Source organism: Pleurodeles waltl, chromosome 8 (genome assembly GCF_031143425.1).
Source record: "Pleurodeles waltl isolate 20211129_DDA chromosome 8, aPleWal1.hap1.20221129, whole genome shotgun sequence".
NCBI lineage: Eukaryota > Metazoa > Chordata > Amphibia > Caudata > Salamandridae > Pleurodeles > Pleurodeles waltl.
Genome location: NC_090447.1, coordinates 809,207,235 through 809,228,195, shown reverse-complemented (window position 1 = coordinate 809,228,195; position 20,961 = coordinate 809,207,235). Strand labels below are relative to the sequence as shown.

General features: G+C 44.6%; 1 protein-coding gene across 1 annotated transcript in view; it reads right to left on the bottom strand.

Annotated features, from left to right (window-relative positions):
• Nucleotides 1-20,961, bottom strand: part of TMTC4 (transmembrane O-mannosyltransferase targeting cadherins 4) — a 446,521-nt gene that overhangs the window by 18,810 nt on the left and 406,750 nt on the right. The window contains exons 16-17 of the mRNA XM_069205065.1: nucleotides 5,444-5,556; nucleotides 2,036-2,105 (exon numbers count right to left, since the gene is read on the bottom strand). Of these exons, the coding sequence (XP_069061166.1) occupies nucleotides 2,036-2,105; nucleotides 5,444-5,556 (183 nt within the window). The remainder of the gene's footprint in view (nucleotides 1-2,035; nucleotides 2,106-5,443; nucleotides 5,557-20,961) is intronic.

Sequence of the window (20,961 nt, the reverse complement as noted above, 5' to 3'; positions counted from 1 at the left end):
ACAATAAAGGTTTGATTTATACAGGATTTCCATGCTTTATGTGCCACAAAGGTATCAGCTACAGGAAGTAATTTCCCTGCTTTGTAGCATTCCAAGTGTTACTTTATTTGAGACATTCATACACACAATGAATTATAATCAAAATCCTGTCATGTCTTTTAGAACATTCGTCTAGTACACGGTGAGTAAACATTCATTTTAGTATGCAAATTCCACACACTCTCACCCATTTATAAATTTAAAATAAATCTATGTCTTGTTTAGCCAAGTATTTTTTAGTCTTGTACAGGCAGTAGTCAAGGCATTGTGACAGCTCCACCAGAGCCACCTACTTGGCCATTTCCTTGGGTAGTCCCGCAAAAGATAATGTCAAGTTCTTTAGCACTACCTCGTCCCTTGAAAATTGTTAATTCCATTTTCAAGGGACGCAGACTGCATCAATGTGATGGCTAACCATCGGCTCTGAGTGGGATGCATTTAAGGTGGAGTTGAGGTGGGCCTGCATTAGGACAGTGCACAAAGCCAGAGCAGTAATGCAAAGAAACTGACTATATCTTTCGCAAAACTACCCAAGGAAATGGACAAGTAGTTGGTTCTGATGGAGCTGTCACAATGCCTGGACTACTGCTTGTACAAGGCTCAACAATACTTGGCTAAACAAGACATGGATTATAATTTTTTTTTTTTTTTTAAATGGGTAAATGTGTCTGGAATTTACATACTAAAATGAATGTTACCTCACCATGTGCTGACGAATGTTCTAAATGTCATGACAGGATTTTGATAATATTTTATTGTGCGTATGAATGTCCCACATAAAGTAACAATTGGAACTCAACAAAGCAGGGAAATCAGTACAAAGCCAGTCCAGTTTTATTCCTTTGCAGTCTGGGATTTGTGGTGCTATTGATGCCATTATAAAATCAAGACTCTAAACCAAAAAATGCAAATAAAAACCTGGACTGTATAAGCTAATTATACAACGACATGGGAAACTTTGGAGATGAGCTACGCAGTGCGATAGCCTTGATTCTGCATCATGCTGCGGCGGCTCCTCTGTTAGGAAGGAGAAGCGTTGCCCCCCCACCAACAGATGCAAACTTGAAAAATAAAATGATAATAAAACTGTTTTATTATCATTACATTTTTCTTCTGGGAGCTGAGTCTTGGGGGCTGGGCCATCCTCAAGCCAGCACTACAGCAAGCACAGAGGGGGAGTGGTGGGCACTGCTGCAAGAGTGCATGTCGGTTTGGCCGGCTGTCTTAGGACAGCCAAACTGACATGCATGCTGATATCTCTCCAAATCGAGCTGCGTTGGTGGGTGGAGAACAGCGGGCACAGGCTTCCAGCCCCTTTGGGAGTGCAAAACCAGCCCGCTCAGGCCAATCCCGGTGCTTCTCTCATGCTGGGTACTAGTATTACCAGAAGGAAAGCAGCATTTGAATTGTCCAGAGGGGAGTCTCAGCCTGTGCACTAGCAGAGCAGAAGAGAAGCAAGGCAGCAGGTAAGTTATTTTATTGTCCTCCTGCACTGCACCACCACTTTTTCCTGATACCAGCTGTGACTGGCGTTATGATGCAGCCCTGAGCCACTCTGTGCATCTTCCACTAGCAGTGAGTGTCACAGTTCTCACCGCACAGGTAGTCAGGGCCCTTCTTGCCTGCTGGCTCTTCATTGCAAGGGCACATCTAATGTATGTAGACAGGCTCTCTCAGTACAGGAACGGAGCTTAGAGAATCGGGTAAAGTACAGTGCTCAAGAAGAACTGTAAAGTGTCAGGATACCGCAACCAAAAATATAGACCCAAACATTTTAACTCATCCTCATTGAAGGGGATTATATTGACAATCCAAAACAAACAATACTTCCACACAATACTGAAGTTTCACCCTAAAAAGTGAAAACATTGTAGCCTTTGTTGTCAATCTCTTCTGGGTGTCAACATGTATCGATACTGCTCAAGGCAATTTGGAAAAGAACACAAAAAAATACAATGCAGTAGGTTAAACTATAATCAATTCCTACGATGCTTACCTAAATTGCCATGATAACTTGATGCATTAGGATTAACTTTGATAGCTTTCAGGAACAAAGCTTCAGATTCCTAAATGAAAGAGACAAAGTCAGAAGGCAAGACTGCACAGCAGTTATCTAATTCATTCAATCGTAACTGACGTTTAGCAAGCCTTGACCTAGTCCTTCGCTAACAGCGAGACGGGTAACAGGTAAATGTTGAAAGTCAAAGCCTTATTGTGAGCTGACTCCGCCCTAGGCTTCATAGCCTCTTCACACCCGACCTTCAACTGCTACAGAACGTATAATGGTAAGTACAAACCAAAGGTGACCTGACACTGTTGAGCCACATAATTAGCAAGCAAATTACAAAACATCTCTCCCCTTTACACAAACCAGGAGGAGAATAAACACAGAAATAGCCCTGAAAATAAATTTCTCTGTGTGTTAAAAGGACCCTCCTTTAGGAAACAAATGTTCTAAATGCAACAAAGTTGGTCATTTCTCTAAAACATTAATTAATTCAGTTGGGAAAGTGAACTTTATTCAACAAAGTAGTTCATTTAAGTAACGCTCTACCAATTTGTACTGCATTTTCAAACGTCTGAAGAAAGAACTCAAGCCTTTGATCCTTCAGTTAACCAAATAACAGGTGGGCAGAATGGAATTCCCCTCTTGGAATGTGTCCTATAAAAGAGAAGGAAAAGGTCTAGAACTTGTGACAGATTCTGAGTCAGTGTTTGATATTCGTTTCCAATAATTATTTCCACAAGCATTGGGCAGGAACACTGTAAGAGCCAAATGACTTATGAGCCTTTGTGTTTGAAGGGAGTGTAAAACACGTTGATTATTTTGTTTGCGGCACTCATTACTTTAGACTAAAAACATTGTTGGTCCAATGTATGCAGCCAAAAATGTGAACATCAATAGGAGGTGGCAACAGAGATGTTGATTGAATCTGGGTTTAAGATTCCTATTTATTGAATGAGTGTAAGAGAAGCAGGTGTTCATGGCGTACTGCATAGGTTCAATAATGTTTTCTACAAGCGACTGGGTAGGGTGGTAGTCGTTTATCATTATTTGTGAGCAAAAATATGCTAACCATGTTAGACACAAATTAAGTAATATTCCATTTGCAGCCTAGAAGGAAGTAGTGAAGTTTTTAAGAGTTAGAAGGCCAATGTAACAGGTTGGTCTGTCTGAATGGGCGTCACAAACTGTTTTTGGTTAAAAGTAATCTGGCTCATAGAGGCTCTATAATGATTTACACTCTCTTAATGGGCAACCTGTTATTTTATCATCTACTGACCAAAATACATGAAATGCTGACCTGTTGTGGGGGACTAAATATTTTTCAGTGCATGACTTTAAAAGCAGCATGTTTTAATTATCAGCAGAAAGTTGTCACTTAACTACCTTTCTCACTTCTTAAGGGTGATACAGCTAACTCAGAAGGTCATTTGGTTTTGACATCAGCTCCGCCCATGATGTAAGAAATCTTGGCCACAATGTTTGGAGATATGGAGAGAATTAGCTGCATTCCAGTAGTGGGTATTTGTGAAAGCCACGCATGAGCATAATTGTAGTTTGTAGAAGGTGATGGGTATGCTGCAGGGTAAGGGTACAAACCTGTAATTGGAGAAATCCAAATATTTTAGGCAAGAAATTGGATATCTTGGGTATCAGATTTCGTATGAGGGTATTCTGTTCAAGTAGTAGTTGTTGCCATTGAACAAGTCAAGATTCCAGCTCATAAAAATCAACTCAGTTCTCATTTTTACGTTGTGTGAATATTGCTCTAGGTTTGTTACTACTTCAGATGCAGGAATGCTGTTAAATAAAAATATTACCTATGTCTGGGGAGTGGAAGAAGAACATGGTTTTCAGACTCTAAAGTCAGGGTGTTTAAATGCACCCACTCGGCATCTTTTCACAGGTAGAAACAAACATCACTGTGAATGATAGTGCTGAGAGCTTAGGGGCAGTTTCTGAATAAAGAATGCAAAGTAGCAAGATGTTTCTAGGCACCTAACAGATAGAAGATATATTTTACAATAGAGCAGGACCCTTTGATTTGGAAGAGTTGACAATTTCAAGACATATGAGTGGTTAAATCTTTTGAACCTACAATGGTTCATAAGACCTTATAATTTGCTGAAGGTGAAATGTTACTTGAAAACTTTCAGCTAGACGGGTTCACAATCTGAACATTACAGGAAAAATATAAAGGCTGTTTATCAATGTTAGCTTGTCTTTCTCAGGTAAATGCTAGAGAAGAATTATTGTCTAAGATTAGCAATAGCTTAGCTCCAAATCAGAAACTGACTCTTGGTTACTGATCATCTTCTCTTCTTCTATGGAATTCCTAGACTCTGATTAGTTGGGTTGCACCATCACAAGATAAGTCTAATGGCAGAAAGGAAAAAAACTATCACCTGTTAGTGCAGTGGTGTGGAAATCAACTATCTTTAATCTTTGATAACAGATATGAAAGAGTGGAAGGTGAGGGAAGGGGGCATTTTTGCCTATAACTTCATTTGGGGGAAGGATGCTAGTGTTATTTCCACTGTTGCAAAGGAGCTACTTACACATCTGCCATCTTAAAAGCTTTCGGTTCTCATGCAGCCTACAAACTTTTCATTTTCCTGCTGGCTAAAATACCTTGCTTCCTCATTTTAGCTACGTTTACAAAATCTGCATACGCAAACTGGCCACAGTCAGATTGAAATTTAGATTTCTACCTGTACATACATTTGTGTTTTTTTGGAAATCACAAACATTGCTAGTAGTACGCCTGAAACGATGCTACAATGTGACAATTCCTGCAGGCTCTAATAGCAACTGACTAGAATTGTAAATAGTGTGGGTTTCCGGATGAAGAACAGTCCCCTATGCAAAGGCAGATTCTTTTTCTCCAAGGGGAAACATAATTTTGAAGGTCAGAATGTTCTTCTCAACAACCTCAGCAAATCTGGGGTGATCTATCCCCATCCTGGGAAGGGATTTCTTCCAGCCCTTTGCTGGAGTAAATGTCTCACCATTTTGGCGTGGAAAGTGGTCTGGTCGGAGTTTGGGAATGCTCACAAACCTACACAAAATTCCAAGGCTTCACGACTTGGACCCCCCTTCTGATCTCTTGAGTGGGATTTACTACTGCAGATTTCTCTGTATCCCGGTTGGGGAAAAAAAAGTCACATTAGAAACCACATTTCACCTGCTAGGAATCCCTTTGTGAATTCCTATCAGGCCTAAATGAATTATCTTCGGCTGTAAACTCATGTTTTTGCCTTAAAATGCCTTTGTGTATAGGCTCCGGTGTACATAAAGGACAAAAAACGCCCTGGCAGCATCCAGAAATGTGTCTCTCTTTATTCCAGTTCCAGAGCAATATTTTTTTTTAAAACACGAACTGAGCCGAAATGCACTCACCTTGTATTTTTGAGATTTGCCCAATACGTTCGCCAACGAAAACATGAGTGAATGGTCATTAGGCAGTAATGTCAAGGCCTCTCTGCCGACTGCTTCTGCTTGTAATAAGTTACCTGTAGGATAGAAAGGGAGTAGGGTGCATTAGAAAAAAAACTGGGAAAGCAGTCTGCCATAAACAATAGTCTGCCTCAGCGCTGTGATTAATATCACAGAGTGGGCTCTGCTTCTGAAATCACAAAAAGCAGTTTCCGCTTCTCTGCACCAAACATAAATGTGCTCTCCAATGGACATATTTTAAATGTTGTTCTACCTTGCGGAATCACCCATGCGAGGACTGTAACAGCCGTGCCGTGTGGCAAGAGCAGAAAGGCACGCCCAGGGAGACTATGAGAGGAGCACGAGAGGGAAGATTTAACAGAACAACAATGAGTTTATTTTGTGTGTAGTTTTCTGCGAGTAAAGGAGATTTAGACAAAGGATGCATTCACAGAGCAAGGCTTTTTCAAGTGTCTGCTGGCAGTAAAGGATTGCTGCATGACTGGTCTCTAACCCTACGCCACGATTCCCCCTTCCCTCCAGGCACCCCCTCAAGTTGCAGGTCCTCTTGCCATCGCCTACAATCACTTTTGCAGAGAATAGTAACCTATTTCTTTATTTCAACATCGTTTTGGGCTTCAGCATCATACACTTTAACCTACAATGTTAATGTTCTCAGCCATTTGCAAGAGTAAGGAGATAATTTAAAGGAGGTGATAACATAGAATCTGCCAAAAAATGTCTGATTGTTCAACTGCATCTCTCCTAATAAGGTGGCTCTACTTAGTGAACCCAGGTAACCACAAATGCCACAGGCGGTGACTTCTCTACTTCGCCAAGATGCAAAGCGGAGTACATGAGATGTGGTGGAGCAGCCACGCACTGCAGGATGGCTTGTCCCCACCATGCCTAGTGGAGTCAAGCTCCATGAAAGGTCACAAAGAAAATGTTGGCAGACTTTCAGGACAAGGTAAGTATAGAGTCTTTAGCACATGCACACAAGTACTATGTAGGCAATGACAATTTAGCCTCTCCTTGAAGGACAGTCTCATTACACACACACACTTACAACTGAGCAACTGCTAGTGGGTGAGCTTAATTCAAGCACTGCTTCCGTCACTTTGTCGCTTGTTGCATGATTACTGCTAGCATTTACAGACATTGGTGGATTTTCCAGCAAAGTGTCTTCTCCCGAAGTGTATACAGCAGCTCTCTCTGTGCTGCCCAATCATAAATATGTTAGCTACGAGTTGTATATAGTGGTATGTGCTGCTGAATACACCTGATTGCTTTCTGATAAATTTCTGATATACTAGATCAACATTATACAGCCATTACACGTGAAGTCTACTTTTTCATCTTTTAGCCCTATACTTCCAGCTCTCTGGCAAGTAAAAATTCATATATTTGTTACTTTCCAGTATTTAAAATGCCTCTGTGTTCTGAATGCCAAAATGCCTCTGTGTTCTGAATGCCACGAGGATGGATTGAGATGACTTCAGACTGCAAAGGAAACTCTGACTGTGGAATACCGTGTGAAGGAAGAGTTGTAATATACTGGGCATTTCCAGATTGAACTATCTATAGTTTAAATGGGGGTTGAGCCTTGTTTCATTGTCCCTGTATCGAATCAAGTGCAGAAACACAGTGTCCGATCTTGTAAAATTTGTTCTACAGCTGCACCTGCAGCATGTCAGATTAGGGTGGTATATTATTATATAAATTAGTCACAACCTGATGTAAGGCACATGCTATTCAGTGTGCACGTTCATATGTTCATCACCAGTCACTGGTCAGAGTCCCATCTCTCTCTAGGAGCAGGAAGCGGGGGCTTCTGTTCTTAAGGGTGAACTGAGCACCCTGAAACTTTGGGCATTACATGGCACCAAAGGCACTGACCCGCCTCTGAATGCAAATAGCAGCACATGTAGACTTTGTCCTTAGTTCCTCATCATTTTCCTGCCAGGGACTACAAGGAACTGTTGAGGAGTCCAAAGAGCAGAGGAGAGTGATGTTAACAATATATACATAACATATGACTGCAGAATCTTTGTGACACCTTCAATACTATTTATCACCAAACCCTACTCTAACCTTCTCTTTAAGGAAGGGTATCAATTGTATACTCCCTTCAGTCCATTAAATCCTACATGAACAACCGTTTTTATGTTGTCCACATGAGGAACCAAAGATCCAATCCCATTTGTGATCTACAAAGACCCCATAAGGAACCATCCTATTTCCAGAAATGTCAGCTTCTATTCTGAAGGACCATCACCTTATTAGCACAAACATCAAGATCCACCAGTCTACAAATAACAACTAACTGAAGTCATCTACAGGATATTCTGATTACAGCCAGAAATATGGACTTTATTCACCCTTTTTTCGGTCTTTTAATTTGCGGCATATCAGATCCAGAACATATATTAAGGTATGCGTGCTTTAAGATACGCCACAGTAATACCGCCGACACCGCCAGGCTGGAGTCAGCCTCCAGCCTGGCGGTCCCGGTGGTTGTAATTCGCCATTGCAGCGCTGCTTGCCACGCTGCCCGCCAGATTACGAGTTCCATTCCGCCAGCCTTTCCATGGCAGTTCACACCACAGTGGAAAAGCTGGCAGAATGGGGGTGCCGGAGGCCCCTGCACTGCCCATGCAGTTGGCATGGGCAATGCAGGGACTCCCATGCACAGCCCCGTCGCGCATTTCACTGCCCGAATTATGGGCAGTGAAATGCACGACAGGTGCTGCTGCACCCGCTGCACCGCCACACTGGCACCGGCATCAATGTTAAGGCCCTCTTCACCGCAGCAGGGCCAGCGGTGAGGTCAGAATAGGGCTGGCGGTGTCCTGACAGCACCCGCGGTCAAGTGGAGGGTTGAGTTTGGCGGGCGGCCTCGGAATGACCCCCATAGTATATCTTTTTGTGCAGAATACCAAGTGCAAACTTTGGTTAGATTGTGTAATTTTGTTAAATTAGCTGGAGTGATATAAAAGTAAAAATAGTCTGATATACTTAATTTATATAATAAGTAGAACGGTTCTACAAAACTTTATATCAGAAATTTGATCCAGATTGATAGCTTTGAGTAACTATGGGGGGCATTTCTTAGGCCAGGGTATCCTATTGAATAGTGTCATTTCAGCTAAATGGTGTATTTGTTGGACACAGATGGGATGTGCTAAAAAATAAATTGCCTTACAAAACTAGGTTATGGTTCATCTTTCCCAGAAAGAAATATATAATAGCTGCATACTTAAAACATTGTTTCTATATAAGCAAAATTCATCCTGAAGTGGTAAAATATTTTTATTACACAATTTATCCAACATCCAGTTGGTGTGCTGACAGAGTATAGCGATCATAAGCACTTTCCCATGAAAGCTTAGTAATAAAGCCTCCAGTCAGGAAGGCCACAGCCCCACCACCATTTATGTTCCAAATGAGAGTCTTAACCACTGTGTATGTAAGTAATTAGTCGAAAAGCGCAAGAGAACAAGTTATTCATTTTGAACATGCTGGAGCAGTTTTTGCCATTTGCATTTACCATCCCTCCCTCATCTACTCTGCAAGAAACGAGTCCGTTCAAAGTCCCCACTGGATGTACGGATGTAACATCCCAGCAACGTGTAATGGAATGGCTGAAACCAACTATGGGCATTGTTAAATCCATATGACAAGCCATCCTTTTCAGGGCAAGTGCGATCACATTGGTTAAAGATGTTCTGAGAGGAAATGTCTTCCTTGTGCAGTGAAAATCTGAAAAGCACCTTGTCAGTTTATTTTTAGTGAAGCTCTAGCTATCAAAGTGGCAGGGATAGAGAGGAAGTGAAATTCTGTAATAAGGGCCCCCATTTCTCATTGGCAGGATGCAGTTTCAAAGACCTGAAAGATGGAGAATGGAGAAGTCTTTCTCAGTGGAGATTCAATGGCGTTCTTTGGCAGTAGTTACAATTTTCTCTTACCATGAAAGAAGACAACAATTACAAAAGGTTTATCGCCTGGTTTTGATGGGCCGGATGGAACACTATGTACCCCAGTTATAGAACGATTTTGATTTGGTGTAGTCACATGGACTAGTTCTTTGTTAAGACTGTAACATAGGGGGGCATGGCTTGACTGCCCATGGTGCAGGACGTGCGCTGCGGTGCTCCTCACGGAAATGGGCCCCAAAGCCAGGAATGAAGAGACTGACCCTCCAAAACCCCTGGATGAGGAGGATCTTTGCTTTTACAAGGCGGAAAAGTGACTAGACAGCCCCCATACCTAGTGCGGACAGCTGTAAAGCAACAAAGGCTCAAAAGGGTGTCTGGCTCAGCCCAACTTGGCTCCACCACCCACAGGAACAAGAGGCGACCTGAGGAAAAGCAGTTCCTGGGACTTCGGAGTGCTGTGGTTCAGTGGAGGACCGGGGAGCTGCGGGGTGGGGTGCTAATTCGTCACTGAGTGGTGAACGTGGAGGCTGGAGCAGGGTGTGCAGAGCTGTCCTTCTGAGGTCCAGCACTGCGACATCCAGGGATCGGATGGGGATCCCCTAGAGGGGGGGAATAGACGTTTTCTGCCGCAGCAGAAGACTTTGGCTGTCACTGCAACAGCAAAGACACACACCAGGAGTGTTCAACGCTACCAGGGCAGTAGGAGGAGGCCCGGTTTGAGCAGCAACCCATCGGCAAATTAGGCCATGGGGCCGTGGTCAGAAAGTGGGCCCCCTTCCTCCCTGCAAGAAGCTGTGGGCAACTAAAGGGACTAAAACATAATGGTTTGCCCGGCGCTCCTAGGGGGTACTGCAGGCTGGACACACTCAGGAGCACCTTACAAAGGATGCTGCCTGGGTGCGTCGTGCAAGGACCCCTGAGAGTGGCACAACAGGAGAGCCAGGACAGACTACTGAAGGATCGGTGCCTGATATTGAGAGGTGAACATCCCCCAGAGAGACAGAGGTAGGTGTACTATGGGAGATGACGAGTGCTGACTACCGGGAGTCTGGAGGTGCGTGAGGCTCGTCTGCGAGACGACCCGAGGCCTGAGGCCCAACTGCGGAGGACAATGTTTAAGTCACCAGAATTCGGACGAAAGGTACAGACACCCTGGTCTGCATGCCAGGAGTGTTCAACGCTACCAGGGCAGTAAGAGGAGGCCCGGTTTGAGGAGCAACCCATCAGCAAATGAGGCCGTGGGGCCCTGGTCAGAAAGTGGGCCTCCTGGTGAACGTGGAGGCTGGAGCAGGGTGTGCAGAGCTGTCCTTCTGAGGTCCAGCACTGCGACATCCAGGGATCGGATGGGGCATCCCCTAAAGGGGGGAATAGACGTTTTCTGCTGCAGCAGAAGACTTTGGCTGTCACTGCAACAGCAAAGACACACACCAGGAATGTTCAACGCTACCAGGGCAATAGGAAGAGGCCCGGTTTGAGCAGCAACCCATTTGCAAATGAGGCCATGGGGCCCTGGTCAGAAAGTGGGCCCCCTTCTTCCTTGCATGAAGCTGTGGTCAACTAAAGGGATTAAGGCATAATGGTTTGCCTGGCACTCCCTGGGGGTACTGCTGGCTAGACACACTCAGGAGCACCCTACAAAGGACCTGCCTGGGTGCATGGTGCAAGTACCAGAGCCCCTGAGAGTGCCACTACAGGAGAGCTGGGAAAGACTACTGAAGGATCGGTGCCTGAAATTGAGAGGTGAATATCCCCCAGAGAGACGGAGGTGGGTGTACTAGGGGAGATGACGATTGCGACTGGCGGGGGTCTGGAGGTGCGTGAGGGCCGTCAGACAGAGGCACTGTGGGGCGAGTAGCTGGGGGAGACAAGGGAAGATGGGGAGGGCCCAAACTGCCAAGGTGAAATTACAAAGTGCGATGACAGCTGAGTACATGGAAGAAGCAATGGTGTGGGAACTTCTCTGGAGACCAACATAGCAGCAATTCTAGCAGCAATTAAGGACACAAACTTACTTAATGCTAGAGACCTAAACAGCCGCAATGGTGAATGAGGTAGGGATCCAGAGAGATTATCACAAAAAGTTTGAGAAACACAACTCCACGCTGTCACACCAACAGTGAAGCACCTGACACTGAAATGCACCACTACAGCAAAGGAGCTGAAGGTCTTGACAGAGTGCCTGAAAGATGCAGAAGGAAGGTAGAGGTGGCATAATATGAGACTGGAAGGGGTTCTGGAAAAAGCAGAAACACCCATTGTTGAACTGTTCATGGAGGAATGATTGGTTGAGACAGTGTTGCAGGGGTGCCCTTGGGGGTTCTTTCCCATGGAAACAGCCCAAAGAATCCTGGGTTTGGGGGGGCTGATCAGATTTAAAGACTGGGATAATATCTTGCAGATGTCACATAAACATGGCCCATGGAGCATTGATGGAAATTAGGTTTACATACACCAGGGCTACACTAATCTAGTGCAGAAACAAATAGGGTCTTTTGTGCCAGTGAAAATAGTGCTGAAGCAACTGGATATGAAATATGCACTTTTCCTCTCTCCATCACACAAAGAGAAAGCCCACCGTTTTCTGTTGGTACTGGAGGCATGGAACTGACTTGAACAACAAAGGTTATGGCCAGAGTTAAAAGCCCACTCATGCAACGACTATCTGGAAGGTGACTCCATGTAGGGGAAGGAATAGAAATAAAAACAAAGCCTCTCTGACCAAGGAGCGAATGTGGGGAGAACAAATCAAAGCAGTGCTGGAGGTAAATAGTGCAGCAAAGTCCTCAACAACAATGAATGGTGATAATTGGCATCGAAGGACGAGGGCAGTGGATCCAAGAGCACAGGAACAGGCCCAGAAAACGAGGAGGAGCAGCTACCGGTCGTCACCCTGATGACCATGGAGGACAATGTTTAAGTCACCAGTAATTCAGATGAAAGGTACAGATACCCTGGTCTGCACTCGCAAGGATCCTTTATAGCTCAAGGGAATTGGAGACAGTGCTTTGGGATACCAGATGTGAGTGCCATAGGGTACTGCAGGTACTGTGTTGTGAGAAAGAGATAAGGACATTGCAGTGCCCTCTATAGTTGAAACGGTGCCAGGTAGCGGCGCCCCCTGCATAAGGGGCACTATAAAGTTAGATTTGTATTAGTTTTGGGAACTAACGCATCATAAATCACAGCACCATAAAGTGGGAGGTAGCTGGAGGGGAAGTTCTTGACATACACAGACATCGTGCCCTTGATTCAGCGATTAGATACATGTGTGAGGTTCACTCACACATGGTTGGAGATCGGGCAGGGAGAATTACAGGATCAATGACACAACATCAAAACCTGACATTGCTGATGTGGAATGCCAATGGTCTGGGGAATAAACTAAAAAGGGGCTTAGTATTGAAGGTGCTCCAGAGATATAAAGCGGAAATCAATTTTCTCCAAGAAACACACATGATGGATAACTAGCATAGCTGTCTGGGAAGGGGCAAACATAAGATGGCCAGTCACATGCCATACACATCAGGTGCCAGGGACATGGTAATCCTGCTTAAGAGACATTGGCACTCCATGTTACCGGCAAGTGGTCAGATAAACCAGTCTGTTATATAGCGCTGCATAGAGAATGAGAGCGCAAAGTTATAATCTTGATAAAAGTATACGCTATTCCGGGGCTGCAGTCAGTGACACTGCAAAACGTGGGACGACTATTGATGGATATGCCCCAAGCCCTAACAATACTTGGTGGCGACTAACTTAGTGTTGAATACCCACTTGGACAGGATGAGTGACAGGCCAGAAGGGGAGGTGACGATGGGGAAGCTAGAATAGTTCTCCCAGGCAACTAAGGCTGAGAGGCAACTAGGGCTGAGAGGCATCTGGCGAACACTCCTTGGACCCGACAGAGGCTACTCATTATATTCCAACGCACATGATATGCTGTCTAGGCTAGATTGCTTCAGTACCCAAAAGGCAACAATGCACAGATTCTCTGAGGCTAGATACCTAGTGCAAGGGATTACTGACCATTCTCCTCTGCTCATTACACTGACCACCAACAGACCACAAGAAAGCTGGGAATGGAGAAAGGTGACCTGGAGGCTTACAAAAAAAAAAAAAAAAGAGGTAAAGTGCCTAGATAAAGCCACACAACATTACTCTAAACAAAATGCTGAGTTGGTAGAGAATGCACTTATGCTACTGGGAAGTCTAAAAAGCCACGATTAGGGGAACGATCATTTCATGCGAGGTAGAAGAGAACAGAGGAAGGATCAGAATGATGACCACCCTAGAATTAGAATTACTACAGCTAGAGTATCCGACCTCCCCAGGGCCCCAGCTAAAGCATAGCCTCAACCTGAAATGGGAGGAATCCCGGGTGGTGGAACGGATTGAGGTTAAAACCTCCTACTTAGCCAAACAGAAACTAATCTATGAGGCTGGGGACAAGGCAGTTAAGTTGCTGGTGTGGCTGGGGGGGCTGAGAGAAGGGGTATTGCACATAAGAGAGCTTACGCTGGAGAATAGTTGAAACATAAGTGGCAGTGGAAGGATAGCAGAGGCATCTGGGGGCTATATGACACATTTTTACAAAACCAGATTGGTAGCCTCCTCTGCTAGAAGTACTGGAGTAGAGGAACGCCCTGAAAGGAGGCTAAGCCCAGCTCGGGGAAGGGAATAGGAGGCAGACTTCTTAACGGCAGAAGATGCATTGCTTAACACGCAAATTCAGGCCAGGAAAGCTCTGAACCCAAATTGGCTTGCAGTAGACTTTTTCCCAAAAATTACGAGAAGGGTGGCTGCTCCACTGAATGCAATATATGTTGAGGCATACCGAACCCGGGAACCAATGTTCCCTGTAAGGCGCGAGCGCGCGCGCACCTTTCCTTCCTCCATTGCACAGGCCCCTTTGGCAAGCGCACACGTTGTGCTGTTATCAAATGTTCCACCATTCCTATACTTTGTGGTAGTTTATATGCGTTATCACTTTCTAAGCCTAAATAAGCCTTTTAGAGCAATATACGTGCTCCCCTAACAGGTCATGTCCTTGGGGTGTGCAACCAGGTCACAAAACTGCCTTGATGCCCTATTGCATGGAGCAGTGATATCCCTTTTTTGCTTTGGTGGTATGGAGAGGCTAATGCCAAAGATCTTGGCTAGTTATGCACTGCGCGTGCGTGAATGGTCAATTTCTTGGCGCACGTATCCTTGGCTGCAGTGCACAGAGACCGCACACTGCCGCACACAGTGGAAAAAAATTAGAGGGAACATTGCCGGGAACTACAGATGGACATTCGAATGGCAACTATCGTTCTCATTTCCAAGGCAGGGAAACCCCTGTGATAGGTCTGACTCATATAGACAGATGTCTCTGCTTAATGCAGATGCTAAAGTGTTAGTGGATAGGATGCACACAGTGGCGACCGATCTGCTGCATCCGAACAGGATTTATGTCATACAGACTGACCAGGCTGAAACTATGGTGGTTCCCAATAGCCTGGCCAATGCATGGGAAGGCGTCTGAACCATGGGCCATTGTCTCCCTAGATGTCAAAAGAATGGTTGAGTGGCCATTCTTGTTTGCAATACAGGCAAAGAAGGTATTTGGGCCCATTTTATTAAACGGGTAGGACTGCTCTATGGAGGGCTGAAGCGCAATGGATGCTTATCCTGGGAATTTCCTATCAAGAGAGTAATGAAACAGGGCTGCCCCCTATTGCTGATGCAATTTGTACTGGCGGTGGAGGCACTGGCCAAATGTGTGTGAACAGATGCAAAAATATGGGATTGGACAAAAGGCATGGGTTGGGAAGAGAGGATATTGCTCTATGCAGATGATAATCTGTTGTATCCTACTAAAATGGACCAGTCTCTCACCAGAATACAGGATGTTTTTTGTATATATGGGAGGTACTCCAGCTTCACCATTAATTGCGAAAAAATTATGCTGTTACCAATGGAGGAGTGGGAGCAGGAAGGTGAACTGCCACTGCCACTCAGGGTAGCGCTCCAGAAATTTAAATATTTGGGCATATGGATCTCCGGAGGGGCCACATCCCACTACAAGGCAAATCTGGTGCTGATGATTAATGTGCTAGAGAGAGACATAGAACACTGGAATATACTGCCGCTGTCCATTCTAGGCAGGGCGGCAATGTTTAGAATGATTGTGTTGCCCAGGCAACTCTATGCTCTGAAGAATAGCCCATATAGGATCCTGGGTGCCTTCTTTGCTAAACCTGATGCACTGACCAGGATGCTTCTGTGGGTGGTGCTGCAGTGCTCCAAATTTGAGGGTGGTATAGAGCTGCCAAATGTCAGGAAATAATCCGAGGCATCCCAGGTAAGCATTGTCAGTGACTAAGCGTATGCAGCCTGGGACAACCCAACCCGGCTTTCCAAATTGATAGATGGGGAATGGGCAACAGCAGCTACTTTTACGCATTTTATGTGGGAAGAATGGGTCACGCAGCAAGGCTGACCACACTGACATTAGTTGGCATAGAATGAATAGAGAAATTAAATGGGACAAAAGGTTAACTTAAGACTCCATTATGGGAAGGGACCCGACTGGGGACCGAGGGAGTGCTGCAGGGTTTTCAAAGGTGGGATGACAGCCTTTCCACGATGACGGCCTTTCCACATTGCAGATGTATGGGACGCAAATGGAATTGTCTTATTTGAGCATCTGCAGAGGGAAAATCAGATGTCTACAACCCAATGACTCAAATATAGACATTTGCTGCATGCATTGCATGAGTGTATACCCAGGAATGAAGAGACCCAAGAGGAATTCCCATTTGAAATGAGATTACTGGATAGGCATATCTGGATGAGAGCTAAATCACTAACATGAGGGACATTATTGAGGAAACACGCAGGGGAGCTGGGGAGGCTGCTGGATCGGAGGGAATAGGATATGGGTGAAATGGATGTGGAAGATTGGCAAACTCAGCTTGGCTTCCCTATGGAACGGACAATCAATGAGAATTACCTGTTGATTCAATTAAGGATCCTTTATATGGCATACTACATGAGAACGCTGCTATATAAAATGGGAAAAGTGGGGGATACAAGGTGTCTCCGAGAATGTGGAATGGAGGGCTCACTCGAGCACACTCTGTGGCACTGCCCGAAGGTACAACCCTTCTGGGAGGCAGCCACAAAATCTATGGAGGGCCGTGAAGGCACACAATCATCTAGAGGGAAAAAAGATGGACACGGACTGTATACCCAGTGAACTGTTACCTGGCTGAAACCATTCAGCTGATGATTTATGTGCTGCAAGTTTTGTGGGTGAGAGGGGGGTCTTAGATATGAGGACGCTGTGTAGGATGTGGCATTGCACTGTTTATGACTGCTGTTAACAAATAATAAAACAATAATAAAAAAAAGAATGGATCATAGTATAAGGTTGGTGATTCATGATCTCATACTTGTGGTTGATCTTTCAACTATCTCAGCAATACCAGCAATACAAAGATTAGACCGGTGTGAGTGATTCTCTAGGTCTTTGCATTGGTCTGTCAGAGTTTTCATCCGTCGGTTAATGCTTGACATTCTTTCATGCTATTTTTTATTTGGCGCACACTTATTTCAATTTCTTCACTTGCTGGGAGGAAAAGATGGTGGCTCGCTGCTGAGTCGCCTCAAGGCAGCTCCTCCTGGCCCGACTGGGATACCATCTATTGGTTGCATCGGTGGAACACTGATAAGAAAACTGACTTTTTAGAATAAAAGAGTTCTTATACATCGCACTTTTGATTGGCCGGAGCCCCATCACGTCTTTGCATACTGGTATCTTTTGCACTCATTTCACCAAAACCTGGCAAACTTTGTAAGCAGCGCAAGTTCTTGCTGGGTGGCGTGATGGGGTGCAGCTGGAGTGAGGACAAGTCCAGGAGGTGCTGTACCAAGCTTATGACAAAGGCGGCTTCGAAGATCTGCTGTGGCTGCAATAGCACTTGGCCACGCTGCTAAAAGGGCCCGGCCTGTGAGGGAGTTGCTCATTTTGGGCACCCTTTTCGTAGGCAGGCAAGCCTAGAGGAGTAACAGAGAGCCTGATGACATCCACTGCATAGACCCTGAATATTGGAGGCAGTCCAAGCATGTTGTCTGTGGAACCGCATAGCGTCACACAGTCTTCCTCAGCAACAGCATCTGCTTCTGTTTCTCGCAAGAAGATGGCTGTCGATAAGGGAAGGATCAGTACCAGTCTTCCTGCAATCCAGAAAGCAGAGGATTCTTTGAGAGTACAGCAACTGGAGAGAAGTGAGTTTGCAATGGATCCCTCGGTAAAATGGCACTTGGATTTTATAATCTCAGCTAATCCCCCCCTGACTCCCCTATCCCTAATTGTGCACCTATGTCTATATCTGTACCTACATCAATGTTGACTAATGTTAGGGGGGTGCAGTGTAATGAATGATGCTGCAACATTGGAGTCATTAAGTAAACGTGGAAAGGAAGTGAGGCTGGCCAAGTTCACTCGAAATGGGACAAAAATATTGCTCAAATGGTAGACGTTTGTTGTGCTCTGGGGGGGAAGGGTTGCATACAGTGGGGAGCAGAGGGTTGCGTATGGTGGACACAGGAGTACCTCTTTTGCAGAATCTGGATACCCAGCTGGTAATTCAGGCCCTTGAGGAGCCATCTGCCCTGTTGGCTTTACACAGTATGGGGGTAACCCTGGAGGTAGCACAAGTATTGAGGCTGGTCAGGCTCACAGGATATCAAGAGCTCCCTCAGGGTTTCTAATTTTGAGGGGCACACTGTGCCAAACACTGTCCCAATTGTGGGAAGAAGCTGGATACAGCAGTGGACATAACAATCAGGTGTGAGCCTGAAAATGGGGCAGATAGGGTTGATCCACCTGGAGATGTTGGTTATAGGCAAGATTCTGTTGGATTTATTCCCATCATTGACCAGTCAAGTCAACTCAGGACATCTTGAGTTCGACTCCAAATACGTTCACTAAGGTGGTAAGTCCCAAGATAGGGGTTATGGAGAAACAGGATACAAAGAGAAGCGGGGCTAGACTCTTGATGATTGAAAGGCTTAAAATCATCAGGGAGATCTGGTACTGGCAGTCTATTGCTTCCCCTGTGGTCTAATGAGAGTGTCACAATGGATAAGGGGGCAGGAGTCCAACCGTCAATTCCAGCTCAACATGCTGGGGCTCAGGGAAAGAAGCATGATGAAAGACCTGTGATCAGAGAGTGCGATGTCTGTAGCTTATTAGTCTTCTCTTCCAAATTTGTTTCCTTCAATTTCCCTTACTTGCTCTACCACAGGTTAGGCAACCTAGGAGCCTTTGATCAACAATATTTTTCAACCAATAGAAGAGCAAGCATAAACTGGAGACTCAGAATGAATACACAGAAATCAGAGGTGACAATCTTAAGATGCAACAGGCTGTAACTAAATGTTTTCGGATACTGATCTAATTGCCGAGCGAATGAAAGAGCTGGAGCAGAGGACAACAGAGACTGAGGATACAATGACTCATGTACTGGAACAGGTGGATACTAATGATGTTGAGCTGCAAGCAATGCAGGTAAAAAAATTGATTTTGAAAATAGACAGCATCAAAATAATTTACAGATTCTAGGGGTTCAAGAGAATTGTGGAGGAAATACAAAGAGAATTATTTCAGAAAGCCTTTCCTGAGCTCTCAGATTGGGACTCCTAGATCATGCGGTTCATCGGTTCCCACTTCGTCTGAGTAATTCAGCCCATCCAGCTGCCAAATATACACAATTAATCTTGATTTATTTTGGCAACTATATTCTTCAGTAGGAGTTTTACTTTAGAGCCAAACCTTCTACTTCGGTCACAGTAGATTCGGTTAAACTTTTGCCACACCAATGTTGAACGTAGAAAGTGCAGGACAATAATTTGATTAATGAGAGAACTGGGGTCACAGGGTTTTTTTCAGGAACCAGCACGCCCCAAGGGCATCTGATGTGGCCAGACATATGTCTGTAAAGAGGAGGCAGAGGAGAAGGAGTTGCTAACATAGTGATAAAGGAAATTTAAGTTTGAGGGAGAAACCTGCTCCCCCTGTAAGCCAGATGCAAGTGACTACCAAGACTGATGAGACTCTTGGTACTATTGACTGTGCTCCCAAATCCTAGGGATAAGAACACAACAAGTTTCGATTAGAAGGGTCGTCATTCTTTTTAGTCTCTCTTCACATGTCAAGGTTTTTAAAACTTTGGCAGACAGCAAGAATGTGGGTAACAGTACAGATGGAGGTGGCTCTAGCTCAATTTAACATGTGTGATCCTTGGCATGAATCAGGATGATCCCCAGATAATTGATACAAATATGGCAGAATTTCTGACTTGGTTGGAGATGTTATTTGTTGTTGTTGGAGATTTTAACTGTATCCTCAACTATAAAGTTGATACGATTAATACTTGTACTATCCCTCATTTGATCAAATTTCACCCAGCGATATAAGTGCTGATGAGGGTGAATGCGTTGGCTGATGTATTGTGGGCACGCAAAACAGGGAGCTCTGGCTTCACTTATCATTCACATGTTCACAATCATTCTTCTCATACTGACTATGTCATTGCTCCACAGGGATTGCTTGATGGCAAAGAGATACAGGTTAGTCCTATACTACTGTCTAATCACAAACCCCTTATTTTCTCTTTAAAAACTGATCAGACTGGGATAACGTCAAGCCGATTGTTGTTTGAACGTCGTCTTTTAATTGATCAATAATATATTTGACTGAATTGCAAATTTTGTGGAATTTATTGATAATAATTTAGGTTCTGCCTTCATCTCTGTGGTTAGGGAATCCCTAAAACACGAAGTAAGGGTACTACGATCAAGTAGGTGGCTAGCCACAATCAGAAATTAGGGGTATTGAAGGTTTAGTAGAACTATCAAGGTTAGAAAGGGCCCATGCTGCAGCTATTCTCAAGAAAGATCCATCCGAAAGGGATTGCTTTTTTTCACGTGGCAGCGTGCCGAAGTAAGACTGTATGTTCACAAAGAGAAAAAACAGGTATTGCCTTTAGGAGGGGGTAGATTAGGAGTACAGGGAATCAATTGGAATGATATTGGCTTTTAAAATTATGGATAGACAAACCTAAAATTGTATGGACGCCATTAAAAATTATCATGGTCAGGAGATCACTCATCCATGTATGATTCTTGCCAATTTAGTTCACTCCTTCAATCTCCATGTAGTGTGGAAGATGTTGTTGATCACTATCAAACAAACCACACTGTGGATTATTTAGGCTTCATTAAGATTCCTTGTTTAGCTATATGGCAAATCGATATGCTTGAGCAAGGCATTTCATCACACCTACCACAGGATCCCTTGGAACCACTTTGAAGGGCCTGGGGGGGGGGGGGGGGGGGGGGGGGGGAGACGGACATAGGCTGGGAACTGACACAGGAGGAATGGGACACTCCTCTCCTACACCCGTGGAAGGTCTCTCTTAACACAAGATGCCAGTATATAAAACACAACATTCTGCACAGGGTTTACATAACTCCAGTGAGACTCCACAGGATCTT